At 52.3% G+C, this 26,028-nt stretch overlaps 1 protein-coding gene across 4 annotated transcripts in view; it reads left to right on the top strand.

Annotated features, from left to right (window-relative positions):
• The window catches only part of SSBP3 (single stranded DNA binding protein 3), a 54,061-nt gene that overhangs the window by 24,600 nt on the left and 3,433 nt on the right, over positions 1–26,028 (top strand). For 2 of the 4 annotated variants that reach the window (XM_086754015.1, XM_086754017.1), the window contains exons 5-14: positions 10,306–10,395; positions 18,231–18,311; positions 19,053–19,112; positions 21,188–21,254; positions 21,362–21,438; positions 24,344–24,408; positions 24,510–24,558; positions 24,873–24,908; positions 25,114–25,168; positions 25,658–25,728. In XM_086754015.1, coding sequence (XP_086610141.1) covers positions 10,306–10,395; positions 18,231–18,311; positions 19,053–19,112; positions 21,188–21,254; positions 21,362–21,438; positions 24,344–24,408; positions 24,510–24,558; positions 24,873–24,908; positions 25,114–25,168; positions 25,658–25,728 — 651 coding nt within the window. The remainder of the gene's footprint in view (positions 1–10,305; positions 10,396–18,230; positions 18,312–19,052; positions 19,113–21,187; positions 21,255–21,361; positions 21,439–24,343; positions 24,409–24,509; positions 24,559–24,872; positions 24,909–25,113; positions 25,169–25,657; positions 25,729–26,028) is intronic. The other 2 variants (XM_086754016.1, XM_086754018.1) reach the window with 1 other exon arrangement.

Below are 26,028 nucleotides of genomic sequence, written 5' to 3'. Positions count from 1 at the left end.
ACTTTTCTGCAGGGAAGCCCCACGGCTCGGCTGCGGCCCGACCGCCGCTGCCAGCGGTGCTGATGCACCGTGGAGAGCTGACGTTAAGGTAAATAAAACTCAGGCCGGCTTTGGAGCGGTGTTTCCTATCCCAGGTAGGGGTAGGCAAGAGAAAGCTGGAGGTGAGGTGCTATGGTGAATTCCATCTCGTCCCATGGAGACGCGTTTCTTCTTCTCCAGAACATGCCGTAGTATTTTAAATGTTCTGGGAATTAATCTTTTCCCATTCACCTTCCTTCTCCTGAAAAATCCCAGCTTACCAGGGAGGATCTGCACCCCCTCCGAGCTCACTTAGCCCCTGGCTTTTTTTTCGGTTGTAGAGAAACCATCGGTTCTTGGGAACAGCGCGGGATTAGACGCTGGCTTACGTCAGATTTACTCCTGCTGTCCTTTGCTCTAGCTGCTCTATTAATTTTCAAATGCCTTGAGCAAATACCAGGCCTGGGAAACAGTATTTTTGGGGGACAGCACCCACAAATGACTGCAATAAATAAACCCTGCTGTTTAGAAAGGGGGGGAGATGGACACAGGGGCTGTGCTCACCTGGGTTTGAAGAGTATTTTTATTGTTTCCATCAGAAACTGTCCGTGCACAGTCTGTTGCGGGGGGCTGCTGCAGGGGAGCATCTCCCGGGGGGCTGAGGTGGGGCTTGCACCCTTTCCCCACCCATACACTGCTTCTGAGGTCCAAAGCGCTGCTCCCAGGGGAATACGGGGTGTGGAGGGGCGGCAGCGGGTGCTTCCCGGGGGCAGGTTTGGGATGAGAGGGCTCCATATGGCTGGGAGGGATTAGCCGGGAGGATTAGATGAGCGGAGAGGAGGGGAAAGTTCCCGCAATCTCCCTCCTCCCCAAAAACCCTCATCCCTGACCCCCAGCAGATGTGCAGGGATGATTTCTGGGGACAATTAGCCCCGCTTTGGTTTTGGCTGTGCCCCCGGAGCAGCGGGCAGGTCTCCGTGCTGCAGTGGGAGAGCGATGACCTGGGATCCCTGGGTGGGATCCTGCACCGCGGGGTGATGAGGAATGCTGAGATTTTCCTCCTGCCGCCGCCTCGCACCCACGTGTTGCCTCTTCCCTTGAGCTCGGTGCGTTTTAAACCTGAGCTGTTTGCTCGAGCTTTCAGCTTGCCCGCAGAGAGCAGCGGCGGTGCTCGGTGCTGCGCCGCGCTGCTCGGACAGACCCGCTCCCCAGGGATGGATGAGCCTGGGGTACAGCACTCGCGAGGTCGCGCGCATTGTGACTTTATCGGTGGCCGTCTGGGGCTCGGGGAGGGTCAGCACCACTGCTGCGGGGTGTGGGGTGGTCTGCAGCTCTGTACTTCCGCAGCAAAACGTTGCACGGAGGGCAGAACGTTTGTACCGTTTTTAAAACATCACCCTGGAAATGGTGGGAGTCGTGCTGAGGCGCGATGGCTCTTCTCCACGCACGCCAGCGAGGGCATCACTCAATCGCAAAACTCATCTTGCTTGGGATTGGGGTTTGCTAACGACTTTCCTCCTGACGCCCCGGTGTTGCTGTCCCAGCAGAGGTTCATCGAGGGCTGGGTTGGCTCTCGGAGCGTGGCCGGAGCCTCGTGAAGGGCTTCCAAGCCCATACTTGCTTCTTGGGAGATGCCAAGTGTGCAGAAACCTGACAGGCTCATCGTGGCAGTGCTCCCAGGAGGGTGGGTTCTATAGGATGGGTGCTGTTTGGGTGATGGGGAGGACAAAAGCCCATGGCCATCATTACTGTCAGATACAGGAGTCCTCGAAATTTGCAGTAGGTCCCTCCTTCCCGGTTGATTTAGGGCTCTGATGGGCTGCCCTGGGTCTGGCTGCAGCGGCACCGGCTGCTCCCGTGCAAAGTCCAGCATCTTCCTCCCCATCGGCCACGCCGAGGTTTGTACAAGGTGCCGGACTTTGTACCCACGCGGCAAGTCGCAGCCCTTTTTTAAGTCAGCTGCCACCTCTGTCTCAATTTAAGGCATTTCCATCCCTCCACAGGCGTATTTTGGAGAAGATGCCGTGCGGAGATGATGCTACGAATCATCTTCAAACATCAACAAAGCCACTTTTGTTAAAAATTATGATTTTTTTTTTAATTAACCTGCTGCTTTGTTAGAGGATGGGATTTGATTCTTTTTTTTTTTATTGTTATTATATTTTTAATTTTTTTTTTTAAAGGCTTGTTGTGGAAAAACTTTACTCTTCGCACATCAGCAGGCACATCCATCAGGGGCCGCTGCGAGCGGGGACGGATGCTCGGCCGCCTCCGTAGGTACACAAAGCCCGTTTGAACGCCTGCGAAAGGTTACGGCGGCGCTTGAAAAGCGCCGCCGTAACCTTTCGCAGGCGTTCAAACGGGCTTTGTGTTATTACACGAAGATGGTGGCCATCAGCATCTTGTCAGGGACAGGCAGATGGCGTTCACCTGCTCCGGACCGACTTCTTTCGCCCTTTGCCTTTGGTGTCGGGGAATAATGCCGGGGCAGCTGCTAGCAGTAAAATAGGCTTAAGCAAATGGGATATTTTGGCATTCAAGTGCATGACAAGAATGGGAGTATTTGCATTAATTCCCTCCTCTCTTTCCCTGCGGCGGGAGGTGATGGAGAAAACAGGGATGTTTTCCCCGCCGGGCAGAGTGGGGTCCCAGTGCTCTCTGGCTGGACCTGGGGGCGAAACGCTGGGGTGTCGGTGCTCCGTCCCGCAGCATCCCGCTGCCTGAACAATGAAAATGGGTTATTTTTTGGATGATGTCACGGTGTTTCCCTTTGCAAGATGAAGGCAGGTGCCGGAGTGGGCGCCTTGATCTGGATGGATCCTTCCCTGGATCCGGATGAGGGCTAGGTACCGGGCGTCATTGGTTCTCCAGTTTATTTTGCATTATTTTTGATTGCAAACAGCAACCAATGAGATGAGCTAACTGAAACACAAGGTGGCAAAAATAAAATTAAAAAAATATTTTTTTTTTTTTTAATCTGCACCCATCTTTAATGGGGAAATAGCTGCCGAGCGCTGGATCCCTTCGGGGCATTTTGCGGTGTGCCGGCTAGCCGGCAGGATTGGCAATATCCTCGTTAGTTGTTAGTAAATCCTTTGGACAAGTTAAAACTATGTTTTTTCAAATGCACATGGTGCAACGGCGCGGTGTTTTACTAAAACCGCAGATTATTTTCTTTTTTTTTCTCTTTTAAATTAGATTACCAATTTAAATCTAGCTTTTCTTATAACCCCTTCCAAAATTTGCTTGGCATTTTCAGTCTGGAAGAAGGCAGAAGGCAGAGGAGCGGTGATTTTTGCAGGCGCTGGGAAGCAGAAGTCGGGCTGCCAACGCCAGCAGCCTCCCTTGCACCTCATCACCAAATTATTACTGGTTTTTTGAGAGGGAGGCAGTATTTTGCCTTAATCTGGGCTTTTCAAAGGCTGGTAAAGGAGAGGGCTTGACTTTGGCTGCGGTGCTCAAGGCGGGGATGGAAGGCGAGCCGGTGCACGTACCGACAAGCATCCAGCCATGCAGCCCCACGTAATTACACCCCAACGGCAGCGGCTCAAAGCGAGGGGCATCACGGGGAATAAATTCTCATCTGCTTTAACCATCACAACTTTGGAGAAAACTCCAGCAAGTTACCTCTCCCAGTGGCTTTGCTTGCAGGGGCTATTTCCCTTTTGGTTTTAAAAATAACAATAATTTCTAAAAACCTGAAACTGAGCTGTAAGCTTTGTGTAAAGCTTGTGTGGTTACATCAGGGGCAGATCCAGGGGGAACAACGAAATGTCCGGTGCAGGAGAAAATAAAGGTCGTGGGTGCGAGGAGCTGCACAGCGGCGGCGGCCGGACGGCCCTCGGTAGAGCGGAGCGTCCCACGCTGATAGACGAGCGGTAGATTAATAGTCCTAAGCAATTGCATTATCTAATGAAAATTTTATATAATTATTTTATATAACTTTTTTGGCAGGTGGACCCTGAAATGGATGGTATTGATTGCTGGAAAAAAGCCTGGCCTGTCTGTTGCTAGAATTATTAGAGGAGAATTGCTAGTAATTAATACCTGTGTATTTACAGCGTTTTCCGGGCTGCTAATTGCAGGAGACCCATTTGAGCTGTTTGGCAGCGTGGAGGGTTTGTACGCTGGTTTTGAGGTGTGGGCTGGACCTGGGTCTTGTGCTGGGGAAGATGCCGGCAGCTCTCTCGCTGCCGGCGCCGAGCCGGGACCCTCGGCTTCACCTTCGCTCCAAGCTGGGGATGGAGAAGCTCAGGGATGCCCGTGGCAAAGCATCCTTAAGTACCAGGGATGAGGTGCATCCCTGCACCCAGCCACGTGGCGTGAAGCACTGGAGCGCTCTCCTCTCGCAAAGCCCTTCCTAAGTCAAGGGAAGCACCACCAGCAAGCCCAGCTTAACTTCCCAGAAGTTTCCCTTTGCAAACCTTTCCCTACACACGCGCGTGCAAAGCCGAGCCTAATTGCATTTAGTCTGTTTTACACCTCCCGTGCTTATCCCTTCCCCCCACACCGCCCCGCGCTTTAATTCGGTCGCTGTGAAATTTTTGCGGCCCTGCCAAGTTATTTCCTTGGGATATATTTAGAGAAAGCCAGCTCAGCAGAGCGCGCTGGGTGTTTGCGTAAGGATGTTTGTAAATGTTAGCAGGAACGCTGGCGGGCTGGCGGAGCAGATGTCCGCGAGATGCTACCAAGAGCCTTATTTACAAACTTGTAAATGACTGAAGGGGTTTCCTTCCCTGGGATAAGGGGGAACGCCGACTTAAGAGATTAAAATCCTATTGTTTCGTGGCTGGAGCTGCTGTCTCAGATTATCCTTTACAAGGGAGGAAAAAAAAAAAAAAAAGCCCCATATTAGCTTGAAACATCATTCAACTGTTTTGCTTTTTTTTTTTCTTTTTTTAAAGCTGAGGGCTTGGGGGTTGGTTCTTTCTTTTTTTTTAAAAGGGGGTGGAAAAAGTGGCTGAGCGTGGCCGTTCCCGGCCAGGGCGTACGCTGGCGCTTTGTGTCCTGGGGCTTCCTGTGCCGGGCGGTTTGCAGGTGATGTATTTAAAATAATGACAAAAAGCTTGCCTTATCCTAGAAGTATAATTCAACTGAACTTGTATGCACAGCTCGGTGTCTCACAGGAGCGCGGTGATGGCATTTGGGTGGTATGCATGGTGATGCTGCTACAAGACTCTTTCATCTTTTTTCTTATTTTTTTTTTGTATCTTCCTCTTGCCAATATGCAAAGCTTCATCCCAGTCTCCTTCTACCTTCTCATACCATAAAATAAACTAAAATCAGTTCGTTTTATCTCCTGGAGCATCCAGCCAGGTGGCTTGCACCGGAGGAAGCAGGACAGTCTCTGTTGTACCCCGATAGGGGAGCACGCCGTGTCCCAAAAACACCCTGAGCCCACCCAAGAGGCTGTGCAGGCACCATGTTTTTGAAGCGGGTGCCACAGTGGGTGCCCGCCGCTGGCATGCCGGCCAGCCATCGTGCTCACATCACCTGCAGCCGGCTGGTGTTTTATTTATTTCCATGCACGTTGATGCAACGCAGATCCTGCCACCGACCCGCGGAGGGGACTGATGCCGGAGAGCATCCAAGGGCTCGGTCCGGAGGAAGCAGTCGGCGTGCTGTCCTCCCCTGGTGTTAATCGGGTTACGACGAGGTGTGGGAGGGTTCTATTATTAAATTTAAAACCTGGCTATATAAGATGAAGGCAGCTTTAACGAGATGAAAAGGCTTAACTGGAGTCCAATTAAATTCCCCATTACCTGTTTACGCAGCCTGCTTAAGTCCTGACCTGCACGCTGATTTCTTCAGTATGCTCCAAAGCCTGTGTGCTAGGCAAAAAAAAAATAAAATCAAAGGAGACGGACAGATACCAGATCACCGACACCTCCTGAGCGTCCCCACACGCTCGTCCCGGAGGCGGCTGCCCTCGAGTGCCTGGTGCTGCTCCCGCTGTGGCTGCGAGGTGTGAGATGCAGCCAGAATCCCCTCGTCCGCTCTTCTGGAGAGGAGAACGAGGGCAAAAACATCTTGAGCCAAAAAAGCAAATGTCTGGCCGTCCTTGGTTTGGTTTTAGGTCTGTGTCATGAAGATATTTGCTCTCCCCATCTCGCAGCTGGGTTGATGGAGGCTGGGACCGGCAGAGCAGCCGGTCGGTGCCTGTGGTCCTTCCCACGGAGGGAGCATCCTCTCTCCTGTCTGCCAGCACCTTGCACCGCTGTTTGGAGGTGATTTTTATTTTAGATAAAGTGTTTGGTGAAAGCCAGCTGTGGGATGCTGGGGCGATCTGTGCAGCTGCCTGTGCGACCCGAAGCTGCTCGCCCGGCACGCGTGGTGGGAACACTGTCTCGCGTTTAACGGCAGAGTAAATACCATGGATGGGAAACTGGTTTTCACAGTTACAGAAGCCATTGTTTGTGTTGGTGAGGTGTGGCAGGGTTGGGCGGGTGGCAGGCTGGGGCTCGGCTGGTGCTCTGCCACCCCGCAGGGTATCGTCTCGCCGTGATGTCGGGAGCCTTGCGGGATGGGATGCATTAGGGTGCAGTGCCTTAGCCCACCTTCCAGACGCTCTTGCAGGCAACTCTTGCAGGCATCAACCAGTGATGGGGATGAGGAGGAGGAATCCCACTGCAGCATCCTGAGGGCTGCCGTGAGGACAGCGCATCCAGAAAGCTCCCCAGCTTCCCAAACCTTCCCTTGCTGGGTGCTGCCTTTCATTACTGGGCGTACCTTGGGGCTGGGGACAGCGGTGTGCTGTCGCTGGTGACGATTTCAGCCCACCGACTCCGCTCTGGTTTTTAAATTCATCCCCGGAAACCCGTTCGGCCTCGGTGGTGCCTCACAGCTCCTCTCGGGTTGAGTCCGCCACGGGGCGGGGGACAGGAAACCGCTCGCCGCACCCGCCCCGGCCTCTGCTCTCACCAAACCTTCGCGCTTAGCAAAGACCTCAACCCTGCATTAAAGAAAGTAAATAAATAAAAGCGCTGCTCCACAGCTCCCCCCGGGGCTGTGGGACGAGCGGAGGTGGGTTGTGTTCCCGGCTTGGTCGGCCTGGGAAAGCAAGTTTGGGTGACACCAAAACGCTCGCGGGGCAGCTCGGGATGCTCGGGGGCCGGGGAGCTGCTGGGTGCCACCACGCTGGTGCCTCTTCCCTGCTGCTCTTAAACTCAATTAATGCAGTGGAATAACCTGGTTGCTTCCTAAGGATTAGGTTAAGAAAACAAGACGGTTTTCATAGCCCTTTAACATCCTACATAGATTTTAGCTGAAAAACCCAACTGGTTTGGCAGGGCTGCCAAACAGCACATCTTTTTTTTTATCCCCCCCCCCCCCCCCCGTTTTTTCCCCATAACCTGATGGCAGCGGTCCCGTGTGAGCAGGCTCCTACCGATAATTCGAGTGCCCAGCTTCTGGCTGTGGTGTTTTGTCCGATTTCCATTGCCTCCTGACCTCCATCCTTCTTTATTTGCAAAGCTATACTCGCAGGCAGCGGTAATAAATCAATTAATGACTCTGATGAATCGGTTAATGGCTGACAAAATAACACTACAGTCAACAGCTTGGATCTCTACGGCGGTAACCAGAAGACACTGGTTGACTCAGGGCAGGGAGACGAAACAGAGACTGTTAGCTCAATTAGTGCAATTAGTGTGCGATTTAAAGGCTTAGACGGCATCTGCTGGCGTACCGAGCCGGTGTGTTAACTGAGAGCTTCGGTTTGGAAGTGAAACGCGCAGATCGAGGTTGTCATTGCTCCACTCACTTCCACCAAAAAAGGGGAAAAAATCCAATATATCTGGGAAAAAAATTAAAAAAAAAAAAAAGTGTTGGTACGTACCTATATATGCATGCTCCAGGAACTTCATTTTGGAATTTGGGGCATCGCGTGCCGGCGGGGAGCTTCATTTGGCTGGGTGCGCTTTCGGTTTAGCGCCGGTGGGGACGCGGTGGCACGGCGGGCTTCCTGCTCCTGTACCACGCCAGCGCTGCCCATCTCCTGCCTGCCCCTTCGGCGTCTCTGCCTTGCCTGCTTACGGGATTTGGGAGGGCTCGGCAGGCAAACTCCAGCTGAAATCTTCGGAGTCCCTAAAAAGAGTTTCTTAACCAAAATGGTGAGAATAAGCTGGGTGGGGGAAGCTGGGAGCGAAAAAAAACTCCTATTTTTTCAAAATTGATGCTGGAAAGCCCCTAGGGTTTGGGTGCTCCCCCTTGGGATTTGAGTGCTCTCCCTCAGCATTTGGGAAATTTGTTCCCACTGTCCTTTTTTCCCCCTTTTTCTTTCTTCTCTGGCGCATCCCCAGGGTTTTGCAGAGCCGCTCCAGCCGTGGCTGCGCTCGCATCTCTTCGGCGGGGCTAAAGGTGCCTCGGTGTTTACCTTAGCGGCGGCGATGGGGAGGGGAATAAAAAAGAAATAAAATGTCACTTCGCAGCCTTGTAAATCATTCATCAAGGGCTGACCAGTTTGGCTCCCATCCTACAATATGCTCAGGGCACTTGTGGGTTTTTAATTACCGAGTTCTGCCAAGCGCCACATGTGCGAGGAACTTTAAATCCCCGTTTATGCCGTGAAGGCATAGGTGAGGTTTCGGGGTGTTTAACGCGGAAAAAAATACTCTGCGGTTTTGTGGAAAAATGGGCATTTTGCTTCAAGATTTTCTTTGGCTGCTTTGCCCTCCTCCCTCCGCTCCCTGTTGCAGAGGGAAGGGAGGAAGGCAGTGTGCTTTCCCCTGGGATCCCATCCTCACTCCTCAGCGCTTTGGGATCCGTTTTGCTTTGGGAGATTCCCCCGGCAAAGGATTATGGTGTGCTGGAAATCTCTTGAAACCATAAAATACCACCTTGGCAGCTTTATTGCGGCGCTCGCCGCCTTGGGAGAGAAGCATTTTGCGTGATAGAGGGTTTAATAAAGGAAATTCCAAATGGGCTCGCTGCAGTTTGGGGCTTGGTCTTATATATTTTTGCATTAAGAACCGTCATCTGCTTTGCAGAGAAACTGCAATATGTTCATGGCCTTGGATTAAGATTTGGTTTTACTTTTATAGCTGACCCACTTGGGGGGATGGAGGGAGGGGGAGAACTGGGTTCACTCCCTCTCCCATCTATTTTTGCTGCCGTCTGATGTATAAAAAGAGCCTGGAATGGGCAGGCTTATTTTTCCTGCCAGGACTTTTTTTTTATTAACTGTAAAAAACACTCAGATCTGGCTTTTGCTGTTGATGTGGGGAAGGCTGCTTGGGATGCCTTGTTCAGGGGCACGGCGGGAGCGTGGCGTGGGCTGTGCCCGGGGCTACAGGACCCCATTGCCGCAGGGGGACCCCGGTTATTTCATGAAGGGGGTCTCTTTTGGGGGAATCAGCCTGCGCTGTCATCTCGGGCGCTTTCAGCTCTGAGATGCCAAGGTGGGAAAAGCAGCAGCTTATCAGGTGTGATCCTGGCCTTCATCCCGCATCCTACACTCCGGCTCCGGCTCCAGCGGGAGGGCGTGATGGAGCGGGGCATGAGGGATGGCCCCCGGGAGGGCACGAGGCAGCAGTTGGCCCAGTGCACGCCTGCCTCTGCAGGGCTTTGTGGTCCAGAATAGCGAGATTCCCAACCAAGCATGGGGGTCCCACCTTGGCAAGCCTTAGTCTTTAGTAAAAATCCTTAATTTTCTGGCTGCTCAAGTCCTGACACCTCAGCTTTCCCACTCTACTCACATCTCACGATTGTCACCGCATCAGATGCGGTCGGGGCCAGGGCTGGCTCGGCTGCTGTTGGGATGTGGAATTCCTGGGAATGGGGGTTTATTTGGTGATAGGTAAACAAGAGCAGACTTCAACGGCACAGATACCGCCGTTGTGCTGGTCAGGTCAGGGAGGCATCTTTTTTGGAGGACAGGAGCAATCCAGTGAGCACGGGGTGGGGATGTGGGATAAGAAAAGCATTTGAAAAGCCTTGAAACAGTTTCTACCTGAAGTAATGCGTTGGGATGAGGCTCCTTGGTGGATGAACAAGACTGAATGCCTGGGTAGATTAATAAATAAGCCCCAGAATTATCCCTGGTTTTTGCCCAGCCATCTTCTCCCTGGGTGAATTGCAGAGGCCGGTGCATCTCCGGCTCCGAGCATCCTCTGCTCGTTCCCCCGTGGGAGGAAGATGCTCAGGGCACAGGGAGCGATGCTCAGGGCTCTGGAGGTAACGGGCTAATAGACCCCATGTGGTGTGGCAGGAGACACGGCTTTTTTAATGTGTTTTTTTCTTACCTCTGACTCAAACCCACCGTGTTTGTCCTGATTTTGTTCCCCACAGAGCGCAGCTGCTGCCCCGAGTCCCGTGCTTGGAAACATTCCCCCGAACGACGGGATGCCCGGGGGCCCCATCCCGCCCGGTTTCTTCCAGGTAGGCTGCCGCTCCTCCTGATGCTCGCCTCCACACCGCGCACGTGTTTGCTTACGCTCTGGGTGTCAGCGCTGTCGTGCCTGTGTTTTTTTTTTTTTCCAAGGGGATGTTAGGGAAGCAGCATGCCTGCGTAGCTGACCTGTCTAAGAATAACTCATGTTCTGCTGTCCTTCCATGTTTGCTTTCTAGTTTTTTGTGGCCTTAAAGCAAATTTCTTTCTTGCTCGAAGAGGTTACTGTGTATTTACAATCAGTGTTTTTTTCCAAAGCTGCTTGGTTTGTGTTTGGGTTGGGATTGTATTTGTTCTCCAGTCCTAACAGACGTGCGTAATTGAAAACATTCTGGGTTTTGATTCCTGAAACTTTTCCCCCCCTCTCTGGTTAACCGCTTGATTTTTTCCAAATGCAATCACTGAAAGTATTAACAAACGCTGGCTGTGGCTGCAGGCAGGAGCCGGCTCCAGCCAAGTCCCCGAATGCCGCGGGGGCACCTTGTAAGCAGATACCGAGCAAAGTCCCCAAAGTCCCCTCGCGCCTTCCTTCTCCTGCGCCGAGCTCTGACCGAGGAGGGGTTAACGTGTGTTTGGAGTGATGCTGATGAAGAGGATCTCGACAAGCACTCAGAAAAGGAGGGGTTTTTTTGTTACTTCTCTGGAATCTCTTTGCACGGCACGAGCCGCACTGGTTTGCAGCGACGTAGGTTCTTGGTACATTAAAATCTTCCTTCTTGAGGAAGAAACACTTGTTTGTGTAACAAATGGCATAAGAGTTGAAAGGAATATTTGTTTTGGCAAGCTACTTTTTCTTTAATCTGAGCTTGTGATTTGTATATGAGAGAACTTCTCGGGCAGTAGACAGGCGGAGTCGATAAGGCGCTCGTGATTTATTGTGGCGATATCTGAGCCCGATACCGCCGTTTGCGTGCGTATGGGCAGGGGGAAGGAGGGTCCTGTATTTTCTTTTTCTTTAGAGAGATCCCATTTCCTGAACATGCTTCTGACAAAGTAAGAATATCCGATATTGATCGGGAACCCTAAAACAGGCGAATCTTGTAGCAGCGCTCAGCGGCACGGGGTGAAGCCAACAGCAGAGATGCTATCTCGCAGGTCATGGCTGCTGCCAGCAATTCAAGTGCCAAGCTGCTGCTTCCAACAAATGTGTCTCCAAAAGTCCTGATCTCGCCCCGCGGCGAAGCTGACTGTCCTTTGGGGCTCCTGCTTCACGCAGAGCTGCGAGGGCTGCAAAACTGGCACGAAGTTAGGGCAAGACTTCAAGAGTATGGGTTGGCTTTCCCCAAGAGGAGAAGGTGAGGAAGAGGAGTCACATCTCCCGAGACGTGCTGTGCATGCTCCCGTCTTGACTCTTCCCGTTGACAGCCTTCAAGCTGTGCCCCCTGCTTTCCTTTCTGCTCTCCCGTAGCATTTTTGCACTGATGAGCAAACAACCCATCCTAGCTCCCTTGTGCGGCTGGACCAGGAGCCGCTGGGGAAGGGGGGCTCAAAAGGAGCCCTGCTTTCTTAGGACCTTTGAGGATGTGTCTCGAAAACCCAGCAGAAGTAATGGCAGTGGGACAGGTGTCGTGCACAGGGCTGCTGCCTGTCCCCAGAGCCGCTGGAGGGAAGAGAGGACGGGTGCCGATGCATATGGCTCGCATGTGACATCTCCAGAGCCTGCCTTTCCTGAAAGCCCTCCAACATCTGGTTTCTCCTCCCAGCCCTGGGGATCGAGAGGAGGAGGGGAGAAGAAAAATCCCACCTTTTAACACAGTCTGAACATCCCCCCGCCGTGAAAGCCCTGTCTGATTTATTGCAGGTGCTGGAGCTCGTTCCAGCTTCAGGAGGTGCTGGAGACCAGCTCTTACAGAGGTGGGCTGGCGGCTCGGCAGCGAGCCGGTTGCAGCTCGGTGGTATTTTGTTATCTCTGTAGGAAATTAAAAGTGCTGAACATAAGAGGGCAAAATCAAAAAGGCCACAGGGAATGCAAAGGACTTTTCCCAGAGTGTGAGAGTGGGGGAGGTTCCTGGTAGTACCACCCCAGCCAGGGCCTTCCCTGTGCCAGGAGACTGGAGAGGGATGGAGAGGGCTTGGGATTTTCAGCATTTTACTCTTCTGAACAGTACTGTGGGCACCAGCGATCTGCAGGGATATCCCTGAGGATAGCAGGCATGGCTTTCTGAGAGGTTTTAGAGGGCCTGATCCCGTCGTGGCATGGTGGGGCATCACGCCAGGAGCCGAGAGGGGGGTCACCAGCAAAGCTCAGGTTGTAGAGAACCCATGCTGCCGCCCTGGGGGTGCCTGAACCCCTCCAGCCGCACACATTTGGATGTGTGCCATTGTTTGGCAAAGGGAAAAAAATTATATATACCATTCCTGGGAGGCAGCGGCTCAAAAAACCCATGGGAGTGAGCTTGGAGAAGTGACGTGCGGGGAAGGGGAGAAGAGAGGAGGAGCTGGGGCTGCAGCACTCGTCCACAGCCGCTGTCTGGCAGGGAGAGTCCCTTCCCCGCGCTGGGGCTCAGCAGTGACCTTCGGGCTGGAGGCCAAGGGAAGTGCAGCCTGCAGAGTCTTCCAAAACCTTCCCAAAATGATGGGAGAGGAGAGGCCCTTGTCACCCTTGGGTTGCCTGGGCATTGCGTGGTGCCAGCCGGCGACACGGCATCGAGCTGCGCTCCGGACAAAAGGTGGCTGGGTCGACTGCCGGCGTGGGTAGATGCTTTTATTGAAATCTCTCTCTTTGTCCCTTTGAGATGAGCAAACAAACCCTCTGCTCATCCTCCTAAAGGTCATCGGAGGCGTTCCTGCTTTTGTTTTGAAAGCTGGATTGATGCCGGGGTGCAGATCCCTCAAAGGAGGGACAGGGGGGTGCCAGGGAAATGTAGGAAGGAAAATTAAAAATGGAAAGCAATTAATACCACACCTTCTTAACACTAAATAAATGAGAGGGGCCCAGTCAGCAGCCCCCGGCCGCGGCCATGCCTTCTCTCCCCAGTGCGAACTCCACGCACCGCCCTGTACCCCGCACGCTGATGAAATGGAAAGTTGACCATAAATCAATGTCGGTGGCTGCGTTAGCTATGCATCAGCGGCTCGGCGCCGAGATGCACCAAAACAAAGCGCCGGCTGCTCAGTGTTCCCACAGTGCCCCCTAATGCAGAGAGAGACCTCAGGAGCCGGGGAGGATGGGGGTCTCCGGAGCCCCCCGACACCCCCTGCCCTCTCCGTTTCTCCTCCCTGCATCCCGTGGCGCAGCTCTTTGGGTAAGGTCACCCATGGTGGGTAAGGATGGTAAAGCTGGGGGTAATAGGACGGGGTCCGTGTTGTCCCGCTCCCTCCTTGGATGCCACCATCTTCCCCCCTGACATCTCGGTGGGATTTGCCACCACTCCACGGGTGCCATCAGCTATGATCAACCAGCTCCGACGAGGTGGCACTGGAGCTGCAAAACCAGGCTGCCCTTCCCAAAATCCCGGGGCAGAGCTCGGTGTCAGCCTCACACCAGGCAGGGTTTGAAGGAAGGTGGCTTACGAGCTGGAGGAGAGGAAAAGCAAGCATCAGAGAAAGTTATTTTTTCGGGAAGTTTAGTAGGATGCCCGAGGCTTTTGTACCAAGCGTCTGGAGCATATGGTGGGATTTGCAGTCAACTTTCTCTCGGGTGCTCCAGCCAGATGGAGGTGACTGTTCTTGGCTCCGGCTGACACGGGTTTGTTTCCTGAAGAGCTCGTGTTTAACATATTCCTTAAAACCAGGCTTCTGCAGTTGGGAGCCCCAGCTGCAGACGAGGCAGAGCTCCTGCCCACGGCTGCCTTCCGCCGTCTGCGGGGGAACTTGGCTCGCCTCGCCTCGCCTCGCCTTACCTTGCCTTGCCTTGCCTTGCTTTGCCTCGTGTTGCCTCCTGTCGCCTTCCCTTCCCTTGCCCTCTCTCGGGAAGGTGCAGTTGAGTCCTCAGCAGGCACCACGTGCTAGAAGGTGGCCGCCATCCTCCTCTCCAGGGGCACCAGGAGCATCTCTCAAAAATATCTTATTTTTTTGTTGACAGCTTGCTAAACTTCCCTCTCCTTCAGTAGGAATAAAGCTCCTATCCAATAACCTAGGCGCATCTTTAATTAATCTCCATCTAATTAATTTTAATATTTTCTAACGCCAAAACTGGTAGGCAGGGGCAGGTATTTTAAAACATAAGATGCCTTCCTGTTGCTAACTCTAAATTATCAATATCTCGTGGCAGCGATGCTTTGCCTTCTTGTACCATCCTGCATTGTTCTGCCACCCCCAGAGGTGCTTGAAAATGTTTTTTAAATAGAAGAACTCCCCCATTAGCTGAAAGTATGGAGCCCATAAAACATGATCCATTTGTGGTGAATTACGCTGGAAACATAAATTGACACGCACGGAGCTATGATCGCTCCTGCCATTTTCCATCTTTAATATTTTACAAGAAGTTTGAGGAGTCGAGCTCGTGAAAGACGGAGTGGAAATAACCTGATCGCCTGGAAACTCCCCTTAGAAAGCAGCAGCAGCAGCAGACTTGGGTCATCTGAGGGGCCAGGCTGGGCTTTTAAAGTCCCCAGAGTGTACAGCGGGGGGAAAACCGAACCAGAGAGGAGGTCGGGGCACCAAGAGCTGTTGGAAACGGTTTCCTCTAACGCCATTTTAGCTGTTTGGGGTTGGTTCTTGGGGTTTTTTTTTTAGGCAGCTACAGGAAAGTGAAGAACAACCCCGTGCAAGGCATTCAGTTTGGGGAAAAAAAAAAAAAAAAAAGAAAACTTGAGAGATGGTGGAGTTTCTGTGGTTGGGGAGAGTGCTGGTGCTCGGATGAGGGTGAATTAACTGCGGAGCAGGTCCTGCTCGCCCGGCGTGGCGTGTCGGATGCGGCTCTGCGGGAGGGGATGTGGCTCCGGGGCATTTGGGATGTGGTGGAAGCAGGACTGTGTGCGCTCGGCCTCCTCTTGTAACAGCACTAGTTAATAACTGCTAAATACACATTATTTTAAGAAAGAAGGGTTGCTCTGTTGGTCGGAGCCTGCATGTCGTCTCTGCAAAACACTTGTCTCAACCGCTGCGATCCGTCGGGATCATCTGCTGCTTCCTCTGCACCGAGGGAAACCGTGCAAAAAAGCAAGCGATCCGGCAGGCGTTCCCGGCCGAGCGCAGGTCCCGGCCCTGAAACATCTGCAAATATTTACAGAGATAACGATATCCAGAGGGTCTGCGTTTCTGACAGAGCGGAGCAGCCGTGCCGCGGGGGCGCGGGAGGGGGCTGTGGCGGTTACAGCCTGGAGCGAGCGTTTTGGATGCTGCTGCTTGTTCCTTTTCTGCAAAAGCAAGAAAAGAATTTAAAAAAAAAAAAAACAAAAAATGAAAAAGAGCCCCTTTCAGCTCCTCCCTGCCTGCTGAGACATTTGCACGAGCCGGGCATTTGCAGTCACATTATCCAGAAGTCTCTGCCGGGAGCGGTACCGCGTGGGATAATGCGACGGCAAGGATGCAGCGGTGCTGAGTCTGGAGCATCCTGGGGAGCAGCCTTGGGGCGACGGGGCAGGACCGCGCTCGGGAGGATGCACTCAGCAGCACGAACAGCCGATGCTCTCCGGATCCAATTGCCACAGGGGAATTTCCTCTGGTGAAAATGCTGCCGTGTCTTATAGATGCTTTTTCTACCGTAACCAAACGCTGCTTCCTCTGAAGCTCTAAATGCAGACCCAAAGCATCACCTCCAGGCCCAGCCAGTGTGCGTGTAGGTGACCGTGTCCCCGGCGCATTCAATACCTGTTAACCCCACGCTCTCACATGCCGGGGGATACAGGATGGGGGACGTCAGAATTTCAGGATGGAGTCTGCATGCTTGTGCAGTCAGTACCTGGATAACGACGACCTCCTCCTTGCGCCGCAGCAAGACAGGCGTTGTGGAGGACCTGTTGACTCTTGCATTGATGGGACTTGAGGGTTGGCCTCTGCAAATCCTTTTTTTTTCCCCTCCACTCACTTTCATGGCTTGGTTGCCTCTGCCAATCTTCCCTACCCCGAATCCTGCAGCTGGAACACGTAGGAAGGGCTTCAGTGGCGGCCAGACCTCGTTGCGCGGTGCTGTCCTCCATGAACCGGTGGTGGGAGGTGGCTGCTGCCCACAGCGCAGTTTGCGTTCACACAGAGTTGGCCACCACAGAAGCCAAAATAAGTCAAGTTTCACGCACGGAGAGGACTTCTGCTAAAGGAGGGTGATGCTACAGTTGGACCACGGAGGTTTATCTTCTCCACTCTGGTGGGTCATGGATTGAGAAGGCAGTTGTGTTGGCACCAGGAGGGTTGTCCTGAGGTGCTGTGACCTCTTCCAGCCGAGGTTCGCTGGTCACGGTGGGCAAGGGCTGGTTGCCTTCGGCTCCTGGAGAATAAACGGTGGTGTAAACGGTGGGACTTCACTTCCCCAGTCACAGCGGCTGGAGCAGGGAGGCTGGCAGGAGGCTGCTGGTTTAAATCCGCTTGGCTCCGTCTCGCCGCCGAACCGTTCAAATGAGAGGAAAAAAAAAAAAAAGAGGGAAAAAAACCCACCCTCTTACTTTATTTACATTGCACTCAAGTTTCCGCTGTACAAAAGATTTGCAGGTGCAAATATGTCCTGCCTTCATTAACTTCCCCTCCCTTTTTAATTTATGTGATTTCAATTTTCCTTCCCTGTACTGTTAATTAGGGGACCCTCTAATCAGTACCATTATCACAGTGGTATTCATGTTTAGGAAAGCTGCTAAACAAATGCTTGCAAAATTGCTAAATGGCTAATTAATGTCTGTTAATTAAGAAAATTGCTCATGGTAACAAACCATGCCATTGCTGGCAGCAGCTAGAAGGCGAACACTTGTTGAAATTAGTAACGAGGCAGGTAGAGAACATCTGCTCCGGCGCCGGTCCTGGAGCTGCCGTCGCTTCCCATCACCTACTGACACAGCTCGTTTGCTTTCTCTACCAATTACACCTCCTTTGACTTAAAAAACACTTTTTTTTTTTTTCCTTACGTTAACACGCACCGGTATATTCTTGCACCCAGCTCGTGGTTTTTCCAAGAAAATTTTAATTTCGGGCTTTTAAGGGAAATTTAAAAAAAAAAAAGAAAAGTGGGCGTTCAAGCCCAAAATGTCAGCGGCTGCTGCATTGCAGCCTTGAACCTGCACCGACTAATCTCTCCTTTTTTCCCCCCAGACATCCTTTCTTTGCTCGCAAGCCATTTTACTCGCATCCGTAGGGAATCCAGCTTGAGGAAGGATGCTGCATCCATCCAGGCTGGCGGTGCAGCCCCACTTGCACCCAGGCGTGAGCTGGGACGTTCTCCTCGTCCTCTGCGCTCCGGCACCTCCGCTGCGCCACGGTCAAAAAAAAACCCCAAACCCTGGAGGTGTCTCCAACCTTTGGGATGAGAGAGGAGAAAATGATTTTTTTTTTTTTTTTTTTTGGTATGGGGGTGTTTTTTGTCCTTCCCCCCAACCTCTCTGGTCCTCCCCGTATTTTTTCTTCCTCGTTGCACGCCCTTGCGAAGTGTTTCCCTGTGTGTTTATCATTGCAGACTTGGTTGAACTACTGGACCATTTACCGTCAATGTGGCTGCTGTATTTTGACAGATGTTCTGATTTTTAATTTTTTTTTTTTTTTGCATATATCATTATTCATTGTTGAGCTACGAATGAATAGAAACTCAATTAAAAAGAGGACAAAAAGCAAAAAAAAAGAAATTTTACAATGAGAAAACTGACTTCCCAACAAAACAGGTCCACCCGTCAATCCTTTTTTTAGCTCTTTCTGCGCTTTCATGTGCTAATCTATAACCTCCTTCTACTGTCTGACCTCACAGGGACCGCCTGGGTCACAGCCCTCGCCACACGCACAGCCTCCACCCCACAATCCTAACAGCATGATGGGACCCCACAGTCAGGTAAAGACACTAGCGATGGGTAGGGCTGTGAACCGGGACGTGCGCTCGATTTGCTTTTTTTTTTTTTCTTTTTTCCCCTCTCTGTAAGCATGCTGGGCAGCGGGTGTCCGCTCTCCCAGGGAGCATCCCCCTGGGCATCCCAGCTCCGAAGGAAAATGTTGGTTTTTTTCCTTTTTTCTCTCTTTTTTTTTTTTTTTTTTTTTTGGATGTGCAGTTGTCAATGGACTGAGAAGTCAATCGTGGGTATCAGACTGTTTTACCTTCCCAAGGTAGCCTAACAAATTTAACTTGATGTGGGTTTTTAAGCTTCTGTTAGTAGCAGCAGTTGTAAAAAAGTAACTTTAAGTCTTCCTTCTTTTTTTTCAGTACTTAGCATTGGGGTTTTTTTTTGTGTGTGCGTGTCTGTATGTGCTTATTTGCCACTTTTTTTGGTATATCTCTATATATTTAAACTTGAACAGTATCTAACACGCAGGCTTTCCCATGCACTAATTTTAACAGCCTCACCTAGTATTGCCGATGTCAAACGCTCTCAAACAATAAATCTACAGAAAAAATGTTAAAAACGGACTCCGGACATTTTTTTTTTTTTTTCCTTTTGAAACTTAACTTTTTTAAAAAGGATGTCTCCAGAAAAAAAAAACCAAACCCAAAAACAGTGTGTACAGTCTAACCGGCGTGCGTGGGGAGCGTGCTGCCTCCCCGCAGCTCGGCCCTGACCTCCCTTTTGTGTCCCCACAGCCGTTCATGTCGCCGCGCTACGCCGGAGGTCCCCGGCCCCCCATCAGGATGGGCAACCAGGTAACGTGCTCCCGGGCTCCGCGCCGACGGGTTTCCTGGGGATGGCTTTTATCTGGGGACTGGGACCAGAGCCAGGTGGCCCACGGATGCTCCTTGTGTTTGGATGGTGGGCATCACCTCCCTCCTGCATCCTCCGTTGTCTTGGTACTGGAGCATCAAGTGTCACTTAACCATTTTATTTTCATTTTATTTGGAGGTTGGGGCATATCCAGGGTGTAAGTGCGGTGGGGCATGTGCCGCTTTTTATTTATGGTGTTTTCAGCTGCGTGCTCACTGCCCAGTTGGATTTTCCCTGGAATCGCAGAAAATTAAAGTGATGGAGATAATCCTGCTGCTGGGTTGACCAAGCGCTTTAGATCAGCAGCGGGGTCAAGCGAGGCAGGTCACTGCTGAATTTTTGGGGTTGGGTTTATCCTCTTATCCCGGCTTAAACAAGGGCAGTTTGTTTCTGGCCTTACGGACAGAGGCTTCTGCCCCACGCGCTGCCTGAACGCGTGGCCTTTGCTTGAGGAATTCATCTCGTTCCCAACGACACGGTGCAGATCCGTAGGGTGATGACCCAACCAGAGGTTATTTGTCATTAAAGGGAAATGAAAGGAAACCTGTAATTCTTTTGCGTAGCAAAAGTGACTGTGCAAAATTCTCTTGGGAGCTTGTTTTTTGGCTAACAACATTATTTTTATATCGCTCCTATTAGCAGAAAGAGCAGGATAGTCAGGAAATGGGATGCAGCAGCTTGCTTTGTGTTTGTGATTGCTGCATTTGAGACTCACATCGCTGGAACTTGCCAAACCATGGTGAGACAGCTGAGATGTAGCTGAGAAAAACTCAGGGAGGGCTGATGTAGGACCCCCGAACCCAGCTGAGCTGGAAGAGCCTCCCACCCAGGGCACTGGTGGTTATTTTAGCGAGATTAATTAACTGCACCTCCTCACAGGACAGTGTTAATGGCACCCCATCCTGCTGTGGTCCTGGGCTCATCCCGGGTGCTGCTGGAGCTGAGCACGGTGAGCTGGGACAGGCAGGAGAGGCAGGGGACCCATCTGGGGAGGCTGCTCTTCCAGCAAGGTCAAGCATCCAGGAGTGGGTAATGTTAATGAGAAAGATTTAGGTTTTTTTCCCCCAAACAGCACATATAAAAGAGAGGTTTGTGCCTGCGTAGAGCTCAGCACGGTTATGGTCACTTCCAGAGGGACAAGAGGAATAAATAGGCAAGCAGGAAGGTCAGGCGGCAGAAGTGTAAATATCCATCACTGCAACCTCCCAGCCCCTCCTGTTTATCTTCCTCCTGTTGCCAGCTTCCAGGCTGCAAAAAAATTGGGATTGGGCAGATTCTGCCTCGGTGTGGCCGTGTGCGCCCAGTCGCTGCCCTGTGCCCCCACAGTAGGATCCCTCCCATGTCGGCATCCCAATAAAAGGCAGCGCTGTAGCAAAACTGTTTCCAGTTTGCTTCCCCCAGGCAGATGCTAGCTGCGTTTTTCTCCCCCTTGATCTGTTGGGAGCAGCCTTTGAACTTTAAATTGCCACGTTGCTAAAGCAGATCATAGGTTTGGGGAGGGGGCCCATCCATGCTCCCCTCTGCCCTGTGTAGGGTTGGGTCTGACTGCTGGGCTGCTGCAAATGGGGCATCTCCCCGATGAGTGGCTGCAGCCTGTACGGTTTGGCCCTGGCACTGTGGGAATACCGGGGAGCTGCGCTGCCCGTCTCCTTTTCCTGCCGGCTTCGAAGCCTCTGCCCCGCCGCCCAGGCTTTCGCCCGCTCCCTAAAAATACAGCAGCCTGACAGCACACGGGCTGGGGGGAAAGGAGGAAACGCTGGTGCCTTTTAGAATGTGTTTGTGAAAGGAAAGAGGAGGCAAAAGCCCAGAGGCTGTAGGAAAATAGCTGGGATGCAGGATCCAGCGGGATGCAGGATGCTTGGGCAGCCACAGGTCGTGCTGCGGCAGAAGGGGTGGTGCATCCCAGGGAGCACACCAAGGAGCCCCCCAAAAGCCTGAATTCTTGACCCAAATCTATCTCTGTAGACTGCATTTTAGCAATTTTTTTTTTTTAATCTTCCTCCCTTTATTTTTGCAGCCCCCGGGCGCCGTTCCCGGTACACAGCCGTTGCTGCCCAATTCGATGGATCCCACGCGACAGCAAGGTAAAGCCAACAGAGGAGGGCTGAACATTAACGTTCCTCGTTAGCTGTTAATTTGGGACCCGAAGTGGCTGTTGTGTCGCGTAACTCCCCTATTTTCCTCCCAACAGGGCACCCTAACATGGGCGGCCCCATGCAAAGGATGAATCCTCCGCGAGGGATGGGCCCCATGGGTCCCGGTCCGCAGGTAAGCCCAGCGCCGAAGAGCATCTTACGGCTCGGCAAACGCCGCGCGCCATCGAAACAACCTCCTGGGGCTCGAAGGGCTGGGAGTTCCCCCCCACACCCTGTCCCCCCATTAGCGTTAATGCGTTTTACATTAGTCTTGCATCTGGAAATCCCTCCTTTTAACATGAGTGAGGTCTTCAGAGCTCATTAAGGCTATTGCAAGCTCCCTCCTGCCCTTCCGTCAGAGGGGATGGCACTTAGCGCCGCGCCGGAGCAGCCTGTGAGTACATTACATTGCCTGCCTGGGAAATAGTTACGACCTAACAGCAGGAAAGGGAAAGGAGGCCGGCATTAAAAATAAATAAATAAAAAGAAATGGCAAAGATCCCTTTAGCAGGGGAATAAGGCTTTCCTTTGCGAGGTTCCCCTCCGCCTGCCCTTCCTGCTGCCTACTTGAGCTCTCTGTTTCCAGAAAGGGGAGTAAACTCTTGAAATTAAGCAGATCTGGGTTAATATATGCTGTCTTTCCATTGATTCACTTTACGGAGTAGCTTGTTGTTGACTCAGTCCTGTTTGTTCCTTCTACGCGACTTCAAAACCAGATTACCATATTTTGGTTGGAGGTTTATCCTCTCTGCATTGTCGCCTACGTCGGGTTTGTAGCGCGAGGATCAGAGTCTGTCAAGAAACGAGCGGGTGCGCTGGAGTTTTGTTTTGTTTTTCCCCCGGAGACTGTTGAGATAAGCGAATATTCTGTAAAGAGGGAGTTGTGTCATCTCTTTTTAACACCAGCCTGAGGATGCTGCTCAGGGATGCCCGGCCGTCTCCGCAGGCACCTGGATCCATTCTAGGGCAGAGGATAAAAAAACCTGCCTGAGCATCGTTTCATGGACAAGCCCTGTGATAGCAAAGCCAGGGATACTTTGAGTGCTGCTGCTGTGCTTAAAATCCTCCTTTCCTGGACGATTGCACCAAAAAAAAAAAAATGGCATTTGTTAGCGTGGCCTGCGCCAAGGAGAGCGTGCCGGGAGAGCTGCGGGCGCTGGCGTTCGTGTGCCTGGGGGAGGCTGCTCGCTTCCCACTTGCAAAGCTCGCCGCGAAACTTGGAAGCCACGAGCGTGCGTTCAGCGCCGCGTGGGATGGCGGCGGCTCTGGGAGCCGGCAGGAGTTGTGAAATGTTCAGGACTTTATTTTTGACTCTGCTGTTCCCTGTGTACGTACATTAGGGAGAGGTTTTTTAAAAGGCAGCCTTTCCCCGGAGAAGCGCTGGGCTTCCCAATCTGGCACCCGTGGGGCGCTGCCTCCCCGCAGCCATCCAGGAACCAGCACCTGTGCACGCAACCACCAAAAATACCAAACCAAACCCAGCAGCCCCTCACACCTTGCGTGCCCAGGACGTTTTTTTCTTTAAGCTTTGCATCAAGGCCTTCCCAAATACTCCTTAAATTATCCCAAAGGGCTGCGGAGCATCCAGCCAGGACATCCCAGCATCCTGACAACAGCCACTTATTACACACCGACCATGAATCATCCCTTACAGACGATCACCGCTGCCTTTTTCCCTTTAATAGTCGCATTTTTAGCTCTGCCGTTGCCTCTATGAAAAAGGTTTGTAGCTTGCTGGGTTTCGGCAGCATTTTGCCGGAGCCCGGCATCCAGGTCGCTCGGCGCAGCTGCTTTCCCTCCCCACCCTCCCTGAGCATCTTTCAGAGGGCTTCGTTTTCCAGCCTTTCAGCTCCAATTAAAAACGCTGAGCGTTTTTTCTTCTTTTTTTTTAAACAAGGGATTTGATGCTGCTATTCAGTGTAAATGGCTGGGATTTCAATAAATTAAGGACTTGCCGGTAATTTGTTTGGGGAAAACCCTTTTCTGCCTTTCCAAAACAAACTTTGGCGATGCCCTCAGCAGAGCACCCTGCTCACGCATGTCCGTAAATCCAGGGAGAAGCTGAGAGCACTGAAATATTGCACTCAAAATCCAGCTTGGAGCGCTCCAAGGGGCTGCAAAATAGGGAACATCCAGCCGTCCCCCCTCCTGCACTAGCAGTTTTTTCTCTAAATGGCAGAAATACAGCCCAAAACGATGCGTCGCGGGAGGAAGGTGGGAGGGGAGGAGCGGCAGCGTGACCTAAATCCGGCTGCACGTCGCCCGGAGGACACAGGGAGCAAAGCACAGACCAAATGGAGCGCGGCATTCGGGGGATTCCTCTTCCTGCGCTGCCTTGGGCTTGGCTTTGTACTAGAGCTGGTTTTGGGAGATGAGGGACGCAGATCCAAGGCTCCCAGTCCCAGCTGGAGGCTAAGCCGGGCTGAACGAAGCTGGGAGTTGAGCCCCAAGGGGCTGCCTGCCCTCGCCAGCTCCCCACGGCTGCAGACTCGCTCCGGGGGCTGTAGCAGAGAGCTGGGAAGCAATGGGAAAACAAGCCTGGCTTGGTTTTCTCTGCTCCAGCCGTCATCCCGCGAGCAGGGGATGCTCCATCTCGAGGAGGCTCGCGCAGCCTTTTCCCCTCCTTATGCTGCAACAGTAACCTTCCCAGCGGCGCCTTCTTTTCTCCTCCTGGCCCTGTTTTCTCCTGCACAAAAAGGCAAACCCAAAAGGCTCTGGTCGGTACCTGGGGGCCATGGGTGAATTTTTCTCACGGAGCTGAGAGGGGGCTGCTTTCTGTCCACCAACGTGGCATCAGAAACTGGGGGGACTTCGGGACCCAGCCTGGCTCCCTTCTGTATTCAGCTGTCTGTTTTTTTGTAAACACAATTGCTAATTGTCTCTATTTTCATCATATCTCATATATATATATATATTTAAAGCTCATTTTTGCAAGCTATAACCCTCTTGGTTTTTTGTTTGTTGGGTTTTTTCCCTTCTCATGTCTGCTCCGGTTTCCCTTCCCGTTTCGGCAGACTGACCCTTGGTTATCGTTGCAGAACTACGGCAGCGGCATGAGACCTCCACCCAACTCCCTAGGTCCCGGCATGCCTGGAATTAACATGTAAGGCAGACCCCGCGCCGGGGACGTTTGGCTGCAGATTCGGGCTTTGTGGGGATAAAAACACAACATTTTATTATTTTCCTGTTTAATTTTGACCCCAGGGGGCCGGGAGCTGGCAGACCGTGGCCGAACCCCAGCAGTGCTAACTCAGTGAGTATCCCGCGGTCCTTGAAGCAGCAGCGGGGCTGGTTGGGGGCCATCCCACAAATGGGGTGATTCCCCGTTAGCTGGATCCTGCTAATGAGAAGGGGTTCCCTGGCCTCTCGTTTCGGCACTGCCCCTGCATCTAAAGCCTAAAGCTGTGCTGCTCTCCCTGCGGTGGGGTGTAGCAGCCGGGGCTGGTGGGCCCTGGGATCCCCATGCGGGGGGTGCATCGGGGGGCTCTGGGCTGTGCCCTGCTGGGATCTGGCCCGCAGAAGCCCCTGTGCACCCCGCCGCTGAACCTGGCTCTTTTCTCTGTGTAGATCCCATACTCTTCTTCATCGCCTGGTACATACGTGGTGAGTCCTGCTCCGTCTGTCCGTCCTTTTGTCCGGAGGCAGAGATGTTAGGACATGGGGAACTCGTGCGGTTTTGGGGGGAAGCGGTGCTATGGGGAGGCTGGGTTTTTGGGTGTGAGGTCCAGCTGGGGGAGGCTTTTGAAAACACAGGGAGGTGGGCAATGCTCGTGTTTGCCCGGCTGATCCCAACTTTGTCTTTCTGCAGGGTCCGCCCGGTGGCGGCGGTCCTCCGGGGACGCCCATCATGCCCAGTCCCGCAGGTACGAGCCCCCCGAGACCCTCCCTCACCAGGGCTTCTGCCCCTTCCCCTGCCAAGAGACCCCTGTCCCCGGGGCTGCACTGCCAAGCGTGGGCAACCCCTGCCCAACCAGCAAGAACCAATTTCTGTAGCTTTTGCCTTTCCGGGGAGCGAGCGGTGTGGGCTGCTTGGTTTTGGGATGGCATTTGGGGATGTTCCTGTATCCCCTGTGGATTTGGACGCTGGGGGGCTTGGGGAGGTGAGGGGTGCCACATGGTGGGGAATTACCTCCCCGCACTTCCCAGCCAGGAGTTGAATTATTTTTCACAGTTTAATTTCTGTGATTAAAAACTTTGTGGATCTTCATTAAATACAAATTAGCCAGAAAATGGTGATACTTAGAGGGAATTTTAGGTGATAAAATACAAAAGAATGAGTTCAAGTGGCATGAGTTTGTTTTAATTAAGAAATGAATTAATCACCCGACTTACTGGGCTTCACTGTTCCACAGATTCAACAAATTCAAGTGACAACATCTACACAATGATTAATCCAGTACCGCCCGCAGGCAGTCGATCGAATGTAAGTCTGCTTTCTAATAATTTACATATCAGATACCATAACAAATCATAATTAACTTCATCAGTTGAGAGGAAAGCAGTTTAATTGATTTCAGCCATTTGTTACCAAACAGAAATAAAACAAACCATCAAAAAGCGATTAACTCTTCTGCGACTTTGTTAATTTTTTATGCTTATTAAGAGAGCGGCGGTCCTGCTGCTCCGGCCGAGGTGGTGGCAGCTGCGTGCCCGGCGAGATGCCGTGTTTTGTGGGATACGGGCAGACTTCAGTCTCTTTAAATACCGGTTGGAGGGGACCCTC

The sequence above is a fragment of the Chlamydotis macqueenii genome, chromosome 8 (genome assembly GCF_036417535.1).
Source record: "Chlamydotis macqueenii isolate bChlMac1 chromosome 8, bChlMac1.mat, whole genome shotgun sequence".
Taxonomy (NCBI): domain Eukaryota; kingdom Metazoa; phylum Chordata; class Aves; order Otidiformes; family Otididae; genus Chlamydotis; species Chlamydotis macqueenii.
Note: the sequence above shows the minus strand (reverse complement) of the source record. Positions and strands in the feature narration are given on the sequence as shown.